This window comes from Lichenostomus cassidix, chromosome 10 (genome assembly GCF_008360975.1).
Source record: "Lichenostomus cassidix isolate B80296 chromosome 10, HeHo_3.0, whole genome shotgun sequence".
Taxonomy (NCBI): domain Eukaryota; kingdom Metazoa; phylum Chordata; class Aves; order Passeriformes; family Meliphagidae; genus Lichenostomus; species Lichenostomus cassidix.
This window is the reverse complement of record NC_139491.1, coordinates 1113708-1124689: the sequence shown is the minus strand read 5'-3', so window position 1 is coordinate 1124689 and position 10982 is coordinate 1113708. Positions and strand designations below refer to the sequence as shown.

Sequence of the window (10982 nt, the reverse complement as noted above, 5' to 3'; positions counted from 1 at the left end):
GGCCTAGCAGCTGTCTGTGTGCAGTGGTATTTATTGCTGGCTGCGGCGCTTGGGGACAGCCTCGGCGATGTCCCGGCGCTGTCCCGGCGCTGTCCCGGCGGTGTCCCGGCGGAGCAGGGCTGGCCAGGCTGATCTCAGGGCCCTTTTTCGGGCTCCCGTGGCTGCTCGGGCCCCGGAACGGCCGCGCCCCGGAACGGCGGCGCTGGGCCGCAGTTGGCGGTGGGGCCGGGCGGGGCGGCGCCGGCGGAGCGGTTCCGGTGGCGCGGGGCGGAGCGCGGCGGTGCCGGCCGGGCCCGGCGCTCCGGGCGGGGGGGCCGCGCCTGCTCGTCCCGGGCCGCGGCTGCGCGTCCCGCCGGGGCCGGGGCCTGGGCCTGGGCCGGGGCCGGGGCCGGGGCGGGGGGCGGCTGGCCCCGGGGCGGCCGCATGTGCGCCCCGCGGGGCGCCGCGCCAGGACGGAGCGGGCCGGGGCAGAGCCGGGCCGGCCCGAGCGGGGCCGTTGCGGGCGGCGGGGCCGCGCGGAGGCGGAGGCGGCCATGGAGGGGCTGGCGGGGTACGTGTACAAGGCGGCGAGCGAGGGCCGCGTGCTCACCTTGGCCGCGCTGCTGCTGAACCGCTCCGAGAGCGACATCAAGTACCTGCTGGGCTACGTGAGCCAGCACGGCGGGCAGCGCTCCACGCCGCTCATCATCGCCGCCCGCAACGGGCACGCCAAGGTGGTGCGGCTGCTGCTCGAGCATTACCGCGTCCACACGCAGCAGACCGGCACCGTCCGCTTCGACGGGTACGTACGGCAGGGCACAGCCCCGGGAACAGCCCCGGGAACAGCCCCGGGCACGGCCTGGGAGCGGGGAGCTCGCTCCGGGACAGCGCGGCTGGGAGCGCCCTGTGCGCCTCTTGCAGCGCGGGCTGTTCTGGGGCTCGCGAGTGCTCTCCAGCCCAGTATATTCCGTGACCTGGTGGTTCTTGTGGGTCCCTTCCAGCTCAGTATTCTGTGACCTGATGGTCCTCTTGGGTTTTTTCCGACTTGGACTATTCTGTGACTGGATGGTCCTTGTGGACCCTTCCAAGTCAGGCTGTTCTGTGGCTTGATGGTCCTTGTGGGCTCTTCCAGCTCAGTATTCTGTGACCTGGTGGTCCTTGGGAATCCTTTCCAACCCAGAGTGTTCCGTGACCTGATGGTCCTTGTGGGTCCCTTCCAGCTCAGATTATTCCATGACTTGGTGGTCCTTGTGGACCCTTTCCAGCCCAGGCTGTTCTGTGATCTCTGATCCCTTCCCAGCCCTCCTCAGCAGAGTTTCCATGAGGATCTGTTCCCTGATCCTCCCAGGCACAGGGCTGAGGCTGGCAGTGCCCAGGGCCCTCCTTTCTGCTGTTTTTAGGAGTGAATTCGTGACATTCACACCTAAACATCGTGTGGGTGTTGAAGACCCCAGTGAGGTCACAATTCTGTGATTTTGTGATGAAAATGCTCGTGTGATTGGAGATCCCACCTGATGCTTTATGAGCCCTAAACGCCTTTCCCTTTGGAATTCCCAAGGTGAAACCATGGGCAGGATAATATTCACCACAGCCTAGAGAGTTTCTGCTGGGCCAGAGTGGCCTTGCTGTGACAGTTTTGCTGCTGCAGGTGACAGTGGCATCAGGGCGGGGCAGCGTTCTTGCACACTCCAGTTTTTCCATGCAGAACCACTTCCCTGTGTGGTTTGTTTTTCATTCCTTCCTTTTCCTTTCCAGCTTTTTTTTTTTTTTTTTTTTTCTTTTTCCCCAAGCAGAAAAGTGTTGAGAATTCCTGGGGTGAGCTTTGCCCCGCAAGCAGCTGAAGGAAGGGATCCTGAGTGCTTTGCCTCTGGATTCTTTCCTCTCCGGGGTGGGGATGTGTTTTCCAGAGGCTGTGCCTGGCACAGATTAAAGGAGGTGTTGTCTGAGGCACAATGGGCGCAGTGGAGAGGAGGAGAGGCCATGTGATCCCCAGGGATTGTTGTGCCTCAGATAAGGGGGCACAGCAGCTCCCCTTGTTTGGGCTTTTCACTCCGAACCGCACATCGCCTCGTGGTCACTGACAAATCCTGGCTCTCCTCCTGCTTCAGTATGGAAATATTTTAATGGGACTATTTATGAATCAGGAACTTCTCACTGGGAATTTTTAAATAGCCACTGGAGGTGTTGGATTTACAAACAGTTGAGCTGCAAGAACTTCACCAAATGATAAAAATCACTGTGAAAGTGAAATACAAGCTGATCTTAGGATATTTTAACTCTGGGGAATGTGGCTCCTTGGGCATAAGGAAATATTTGTCCCTGCTCTGATTTGGGATGTGCTTTGAGGGTGTATGAGCACTACCTGTTTATTCATTTAAATCCTGCAAAAAACAGGGAATGGGAAGGACAAATCCTTTATTTTGTGTGCTGGGTTGGGGAATGGAATCAGCTTAGAAAGAGGGATCTGTCCCCTCATTTCCTCTGCAAGGCCACCTTGTGACACAGATCTGTGGAACAGCCCAGCCCAGAACTTCTGCTTTTTTAGGTTTTATTTCCTTCCTGGGGTTCCGTTTGTGTCCCCAGGATGCTGGGCTGGTTCAGGGCTCAGGATCTCGGATATGGAAGCGCTGGCAGATCTGCAGCTTGGGGAGAGGGAGCAGGGGAAGGGATAAGAAATTTTGAAGCTAATTTTGCTGCCACGGCTGGTGCTTTGTGTGCCTGGGCTGTTCCTCATGTCTAAATCTGGTTTTTGTGTCAAAATATCCATTTTAAGGTTTTTTTTGGTCTTTAATGCATCACTTTGTAGCACCAAAGTGATAATTTTGGACCTCCTCTTCCCAACTGCCTCAGCCGAGGCTGGAGCTTGTGGGTGGGATCTTCAAGGTGGCCAAACCCCTTGGCTGCTTTGAACCTCCAACTCCCAACACTCCTTCCTTCGGGAGCTCCATGAGCTCCATCAGCCTCATTCCATGGTGATCCCGGTGAGTTCCCTGAAATCTTGGATTAGGTTGGCTGTGAAATACTTCTCGATGGCTTGGTGTGTGATGCTTTTAGAAGAGCACAACCTAACTCCCTGTCCCCTTCCTCCCATTCGCAGCTTCGTCATCGACGGCGCCACGGCGCTGTGGTGCGCGGCCGGCGCCGGCCACTTCGAGGTGGTCAAGCTGCTGGTGAGCCACGGCGCCAACGTCAACCACACCACGGTGACCAACTCAACGCCACTGCGGGCAGCCTGCTTCGACGGGCGCCTGGACATCGTCAAGTACCTGGTGGAGAACAACGCCAACATCAGCATCGCCAACAAGTACGACAACACCTGCCTGATGATTGCGGCCTACAAGGGCCACACGGACGTGGTGCGCTACCTGCTGGAGCAGCACGCTGACCCCAACGCCAAGGCCCACTGCGGGGCCACCGCCCTGCACTTCGCCGCCGAGGCCGGCCACCTGGAGATCGTCAGGGAGCTGGTCAAGTGGAAGGCAGCCATGATGGTCAACGGCCATGGCATGACACCGCTCAAAGTGGCCGCCGAGAGCTGCAAGGCCGACGTGGTGGAGCTGCTGCTGGCTCACGCCGACTGCGACAGGAGGAGCAGGATCGAGGCGCTGGAGCTGCTGGGGGCCTCGTTCGCCAACGACAGGGAGAACTACGACATCTTGAAGACTTACCACTATTTATATTTAGCCATGCTGGAGAGGTACCGCGACAGCGAGAACATCATCGAGAAGGAGGTGCTCCCCCAAATCGAGGCCTACGGAAACAGGTCGGAATGCAGGACCCCTCAGGAATTAGAGTCCATTAGGCAGGACAGGGATGCCCTTCACATGGAAGGCCTCATCGTGCGGGAGAGGATCCTGGGCTCGGACAATATCGACGTCTCACATCCCATCATTTACCGGGGCGCCGTCTACGCTGACAACATGGAGTTTGAGCAGTGCATCAAGCTGTGGCTGCACGCCCTGCACCTACGGCAGAAGGGCAACAGGAACACCCACAAGGACCTGCTGAGGTTCGCCCAGGTCTTCTCGCAGATGATCCACCTGAACGAGCCCGTGAAGGCCAAGGACATCGAGAGCGTCCTGCGCTGCAGCGTGCTGGAGATCGAGCAGGGCATGGCGCGCATCAAAACCACCGCGGACGCCGACATCCACACGGCCATGGACAACTACGAGTGCAACATCTTCACCTTCCTCTACCTGGTGTGCATCTCCACCAAGACGCAGTGCAGCGAGGAGGAGCAGGCGCGCATCAACAAGCAGATCTACAACCTGATCCAGCTGGACCCACGGACACGTGATGGCTCCGGCCTGCTGCACCACGCCGTCAACTCGGGCACTCCCGTGGACGACTTCCACACCAACGACGTGTGCAGCTTCCCCAACGCTCTGGTCACCAAGCTGCTGCTGGACTGCGGCGCCGACGTCAACGCCGTGGACAATGAGGGCAACAGCCCGCTGCACATCATCGTGCAGTACCACCGGCCCATCAGCGACTTCCTTACCCTGCACTCCATCATCATCAGCCTGGTGGAGGCCGGCGCCCACACGGACATGACCAACAAGCAGAAGAAAACCCCGCTGGATAAAAGCACCACCGGGGTGTCTGAAATCCTCCTTAAAACTCAAATGAAGCTGAGTCTCAAGTGCCTGGCTGCCCGCGCCGTGCGGATCTACAACATCAGCTACCAAAACCAGATCCCCAGGACTCTGGAAGAGTTTGTCCAGTTCCACTAGGCCGTGTCCAACCTTCCGTGGTGGTGCTATCCCGGGACGACAGCAGACAGCAGAACACACCTGTGTCCATGGCGTTGTTTTCCTCCATTCCTTTGCTTTTGGGTTCCTCTGGATTCCATCTGCAGCCTCGGTTCTTCGGTGGAGATGGCGGAGGGCGGGGGCAGGAAAAGCCATGTTGTTGTCCTGTAGTTGAATCTGATGTCTGAGATTTTGGTCATTTTCTTTTTTGATTAAAAGAATCGCTTCGTTAGCTCTCGGTTTTCTAATCGACATGAGAAGAATCCCCCAGCTAACTCCCACCGAATGATTCATGTCCAATACTCGCGATTCGCAAAATTGGGTTTCAAACTCCTTACAGTGAAGCGGGTGATGAAAAATTGGGAATTCTGTGGGAGTTGGTTCCAAGTGGAATGTCCACGCCCAGAGCAGTGCGTTGCTCTCATACCTCACCACGCTTTCATGCCTTTCAGTCCGTGCTGGAGATGTTGGTAACGTTTCCCAAGTCGTGTTTTGATCGGGAATTCCCTTTGGAGCAGCCGTTATCAACAGCTACAGACGGGAGGGATGCTCCGTTAGGAAATGCAGGTCAGAATTTGGCTCTGCACGCTGAATTCAGTAATTCAATTGCTGAGCTCTTCACTGACACTGCTCCAGTAAGTATCGAATCACCTCTGGACGAAGAACTTCCACACCGACCGAAAATAACCGAAATCATCGTTTCTTTTTCCGTAGCTCCGTCGCTCCTATCCAAACATCATGCATGGATCCGTAGGAACTGGGTAGGGTGTTTGTGTTCGTGTGTGTCCCAACATTTCAAACTGCTTTTAACTTGGGTTTTTTCTGTCGTTTCGATGCTCAACACGCACCTTCTTTGACTCGAAGTCTGTCCAGCTGCGCTCTTGGATTCCAGATGCTGTATCTTCCTAACGGAGCAGTCTGTCGCCAAAGAGAGTCTTCCTTGAACCCGGCTTTTCCAAGAAGCATTGCAGTCTGTGCCTGCCTGAAATCGGACTCGAGGATTTTTCATGGTTTTTACTCCTTTCACTAGGGAAATCTCCGTTCTTAAAACTGATTTTTACAAAATTGTCCTCTCATCAACCTCTTTGCTGATGAGCAGCTGATTGTAGGAGGACGTTGTGGCTCTGAGAACTCTGGGAGAAGTGGCGGATGCTCCGGCAGGAAAATGTCACTTGTTGGCTCCTGAACCCTCTGTTCCTTTTCCACGCAGCTTTTTAACCGTCAGGATGAACGAATGTTCCGTAGGGGTTTTTTAAAAACAATCCAGGTAGAACTTTCAGGCGAGATTGGGGCACACGTTTCTTATTTGTATGACAAAGAAATAAACATTGAATGTGGAATTAGCTTGGAATTACTGGTTTTTGTCTGGGGTTGAGAGATGGGTGTTGTGGCCTTTGAGGGAAAAGCTTTAGGATCAGGTTTTTTAAAAAAAAAATTATATATATATATATATATATATATAGACATACATATTTGCATATATAAATGTATATATATATATAAAAATGTACGTATTTTATATATTTATATATGATATATAAAATTTATATATATATAAAATAATCAATATATAAGTAAATATAAAAGATAAGTATTTATATATATATAAATATAAACCCATATGTATTTCTATATATAAAAATATAAATACATAAAATATAGATGTATTTATATATGTATACACATATATATGTGTATATATATATTTAAAAATATAAAATTATATTTAACATATAATAATACAAAGATACACATTTAAACCTGTTTACACACACATACATGCACATGTGGATTTATATATATAAATTTGTATATTGACATATATATAAGAATTTATATATATAGTATATATAAAGTTATATGTATTTATATATACATTTATATATTTATATGTAAAATATATAAATTTATATATATTATATACACATGTATATAAAATGAATATCTCAAGTATATACATATTTATATATGTATACACATGTATATATATGTATGTATGTATATTAAAAATATGAGTTTATATCTAAGACATATTATAGATACATATAATAATAAAGATACACATGTAAACCTGTTTACACACACACTCATATACACACATGGATTTATAGATATAGCTTTATAGATAGATATAGCTTTATATATATATATTTATGTGTATATACAGATAGTTTTTAATATGGTCATATACGTGAGGACACACAAGAAATACTTGTTTTATATTTATTTTAGACATATATAAATATTAAAAAAAAATACAAGTATATAAAATCACACATATATTTTTATTTATTTTATATATTTTATATTTTAATATTTATATATTTATTTCCATCAAATCCTGTGTGCACAGGCAGGTGTTGATGTCCCCAGTCACAGGGAACATCCCACTGCAGGACTCTGCCCATTCCCAGCTGCTCTCCAGCTGTTCCCTGTGTATCCCAGGATCCAGAGCTGGAAAAGGAGGGAAGGAAGGAGCAACCCTGTGGGATCTGAGCTGCTCAGGGAGCCCAGGACCTTCCCGGGATAGGAATTCCAGGATTTGGGCTCTCCAGGGTATCCCTGCGCCCCAGCCAGACCACAGAGCCCCCACTCCACCAGGAACTGGACATGGAGAATTCCTGCTCCATCTAAGCATGGAAAATCTGATTTGGGAAGTTTTTCCCCCTCATTTTATACCAAATTTGGGGCTCCCAAAGGCTTCATCCCATCCCAGAGAATCCCTTTAAAAAAGGCTGGAAAATCCTCACATCCCACAGAAATAAATGATGGAAAAAGTCTGGGATCCATCTCCCTCCCCTGAATCCCAGAGGGATGGGAGCAGCCCCCTCATATCCATGGAAAAAGGAAACAGACACCACGAATTTTTAAAATACCATATTTTTAATCCTTAAAAAATACCAGGACAGTATTTCCCAGACCTCATCCCGCATCCAGAACCATCCGCTTCCCTCTCCTCCATAAAATTAATATTAGCATAAATAATTCTGCTATGCAGGGGACACATTCCTGCCCCTAAAATTCCATGATTTCCATGGCACCAGGTATGTACAGCTATGATACAGGTGGGGCCACGAGCTCCCCAAACTGCTCTGCTGGGAGAAAACTCATCAAACTGCTTTTAATTAATTCTTTTTAACGACTTTTTAAATTTTTTTTTTTTCCCCCAGGATTTGAAATTCCTTTTCTCCTTTTCCTTCCTATTTTTACAACAATTATGTACAGCTGGACACTGGAGATTTGGCATTAAGGTGCTTGAAATCACGATCGTTTCGTTCAGTGCATTCAGACTAATTAAAGCCTCCACTTAATTACTCCGCTTAACGAAGGCAGTTTGAGGGCCGTGCCCAGCAGAGCCCGGGATTGGCTCCAGCTCCGCCACGGGAAGGAGCAATCCGTGGGATTTTTGGGATATTATTAGGATTATTTCCAGGAGTTTTCCAGCCCCCCCTCGGCCACGCTGCTGCCACCTCGAAATCCCAGTTGGAAGCTCCTCCGAGGAGATTTCTGGGAATTTCTGGTCGGTTTGAGGGGTTTTTATGGCTTTTGGCTCTCATCCCGCTGCAAAGCCAAGCTCAGCCCCCAGATTCCTGGGAATCCCGGGAATTCCGGGCTGGGAGGGCGCAGGGAACTCCCGGCAGTGTCACTCCATCCCGTGGGAATTCTGCTCCCTCTCCGCCGCTCTCCGGCGACTCCCGCTCTTGAAAAACCCAAGCTGTGGGGAGGGAAGAGAAACAAAATCCTGCTGTTAATCCTATCTGGATTACTCCCAATGGGATAGCAGCTGGATAGAATTTACAGGGAACAGATTTGGAGGAGCTTTTGGTGATTCCCGGTGGGGTTGAGGGACTCTGGACACTCTGGAATCTCCAAGGATCCCCCAAAATGTGTGGCTGAAGAGCTCCTCACCTTCCAGAGCGCCAGGACGAGCAGGGCCAGCAGCAGGAGACCCCCGAAAGTGCTTCCCAGGATGATCCAGATGGGAATGTGCGACTCCTCGGGCTTGGAGATCTCAAAGGTGATCTGGAGGGAGAACAAATCCCTGAGGGTCCCAGGCAGGGATGGAGGGGACAGCGGGAATGCTGAGCACCCCATCCTTTGGGAATGCTGGAGCCAGGATTTGGCTCTGTTTTCCCTGTGGAATCTGGAGATTCCAAGATCAGAGCTCAGCTCTGGCCATGACTGAACTGAGTTTCTCCACACCTGGGTCACTCCAGCCCTTCTGCCATCCACAGGGATTTTCCCACAGGGATCAGAGCTGCAGTTCTCCAGACACCAGGCAGGTGTGAGCACAGGGTTGTTCCCAAAGGATGGAGGGACATTCCAGGGAATTCCTCTCTCCCTATCCCTGTACAGAAGGGACTTATCCATCCTGAACTGCGCTGGAATCACATTCTAAATTGGCCTGGAATCCCATCTTAAAATGAGCTAGAATCCAATCCTAAATTTGGAAAGAATCCCATGCTAAATTGAGTTAGAATCCAATTCTAAATTGGGATATTCTACCCTAAATTGGGTTGAAATCCCATCCTAAATAGGGATAGAATCCCATCCTAAACTGGCCTGGAATCCCATCATAAACCAGACCTGGAATCCCATCTTAAAATGAGCTAGAATCCCATCCTAAACTGAGCTGGAATCCCACCCTAAATTGGCATAGAATCCCACTCTAAAATGAGCTAGAATCCCATCCTAAATTGGGATAGAATCCAATCTTAAACTGGGATATCCTACCCTAAACTGGGATGGAATCTCAATCCTAATTTGGGATAGAATCCCACCCTAAAATGAGCTAGAATCCCATCCCAAAATGAGCTAGAATCCCATCCCAAATAGGGATATCCCACCCTAAACTGGGCTGGAATCCCATCCCAAACTGAGCTGGAATCCCAAATCTCAGCTCCCCCAGCCCGGCTCACCTGGCGGCTGGGATCTTCCTCCCGGAACACGAAGGGACTCCGGAATCGCCGCTGGAGCGCAGCGTTCATGGTGAGCTTCAGTGCCTTGAACTTCAGCTGCAAACGGTGTTGGGATCAGCATTCCCATGGAAAAGGAGCCAAAATTCCCAGCAGGATAATTCCTGTTGGGATTCACCCCCCTCCCCCTGGATCTGTCCACCCCACTGAGGATTTCCATCCATAAGGATGAATGACAGCTGAAAGGATGCGTTAAATTAATTAAATCCACATGGATTAATTAGGGATGGGGTTCAATCATCCACCATGAGGATGTGGATGCTGGATGAACAATCCAATGGGATAGGTGACTTTGGGAACAAAAATCATCCCAAAAACCACAGGGCTTCCTGGGGAAAGAGGGAAGGGAGAAAACCCCACATTTTTGTGATGCAAGGGCTGCTTTGGGGGATTTCTCGTCCAAATCCTTGGCATCTTGGGGAAGGAAGGGAGAAAACCCCACATTTTTTGGGATGCAAGGGCTCCTTTGGGGGATTTCTCCTCCCAGTCCCGATTTTCCATGGGAGCACTCACTGCTTTCAGAGACTTCATCCACAGATTTCCCCGCAGGTGGAGGTTCAGCTCCTCGTTGGGCGCCAATCTCACCTCGCAGTCGATGGAAACCACGTCGGAGTTGCTGTGGTTCTGCAGAGGGAAATGTGGGATCGTGGCTGGAAAAGGAGGGAAAATCCCCCTGGGATTCATCCCTGGAGAATCCCCCCATGGAGGAGCCAAGTGCTCATCCTGTGTGGCCAAATCCCCACATTCCTTAAAGCTTTCTCCCCCTTTTTCACCCCAAGCCTCCTAAATTTGAGATTTTTTTGGGTGCTGTTCTTTTCCATCCAAGTTTTCCCTTGGAAAAGATATCTTTGGGAACAGGAGGATTAAATCTCTTGCTCCCCATAAATCCCGAGTACTAAAGGGGTTTATTTGCAGCGCCGGAGAGGAAAAATAAAAATAAAACAACTGAAGGGCTTAAAAATCTCCTCAAAAAAATCTCAGAATTCCACCATCCACTTGTCCATCCCCTCCCATGTCCATAGCCATCCCTGCTCCAGGTTTTTCCCATTTTGGGATGTCCTGGATGCAGGATCAGCCCCGTGGGGTGAGTACCAGGTGTGGGGTGCGCGACAGGTCCTCCTCAGCCGGGCTGCTCCGGTAGTCAGTGCTGTTCCCCCAGATGGTGCACGTTGTGTTTTCCTGCAGGAAAAGCTGATGGATTTCCGGCATGGATACAGGGATGTGGTGGTCACTTCCCTGTAATCCCATCCCAATGGAATTGAGGGTCTCAAGGATT

General features: G+C 50.5%; 2 protein-coding genes and 1 long non-coding RNA gene across 3 annotated transcripts in view; 2 read left to right on the top strand and 1 right to left on the bottom strand.

Annotated features, from left to right (window-relative positions):
- Positions 1-273: 273 nt before the first annotated feature.
- FEM1B (fem-1 homolog B) lies at positions 274-6073 on the top strand. Its single transcript, XM_085070233.1, has 2 exons — positions 274-781; positions 3077-6073. The coding sequence occupies exons 1-2, from the start codon at positions 534-536 to the stop codon at positions 4710-4712; spliced, it is 1884 nt and encodes a 627-aa protein (XP_084926359.1). The 5' UTR covers positions 274-533; the 3' UTR covers positions 4713-6073.
- Positions 6074-7594: 1521 nt separating this feature from the next.
- Positions 7595-10982, bottom strand: part of ITGA11 (integrin subunit alpha 11) — a 36928-nt gene continuing 33540 nt past the window's right edge. Inside the window, exons 26-30 of the mRNA XM_085070232.1 lie at positions 10799-10885; positions 10220-10330; positions 9650-9745; positions 8640-8753; positions 7595-8445 (exon numbers count right to left, since the gene is read on the bottom strand). Coding sequence (XP_084926358.1) covers positions 8374-8445; positions 8640-8753; positions 9650-9745; positions 10220-10330; positions 10799-10885 — 480 coding nt within the window. The 3' untranslated portion in view covers positions 7595-8373. The remainder of the gene's footprint in view (positions 8446-8639; positions 8754-9649; positions 9746-10219; positions 10331-10798; positions 10886-10982) is intronic.
- On the top strand, positions 9592-10652 carry LOC146432520 (uncharacterized). The gene is made up of 2 exons (XR_014854226.1): positions 9592-9719; positions 10256-10652. It is a non-coding gene; the product is annotated as an uncharacterized LOC146432520 (long non-coding RNA).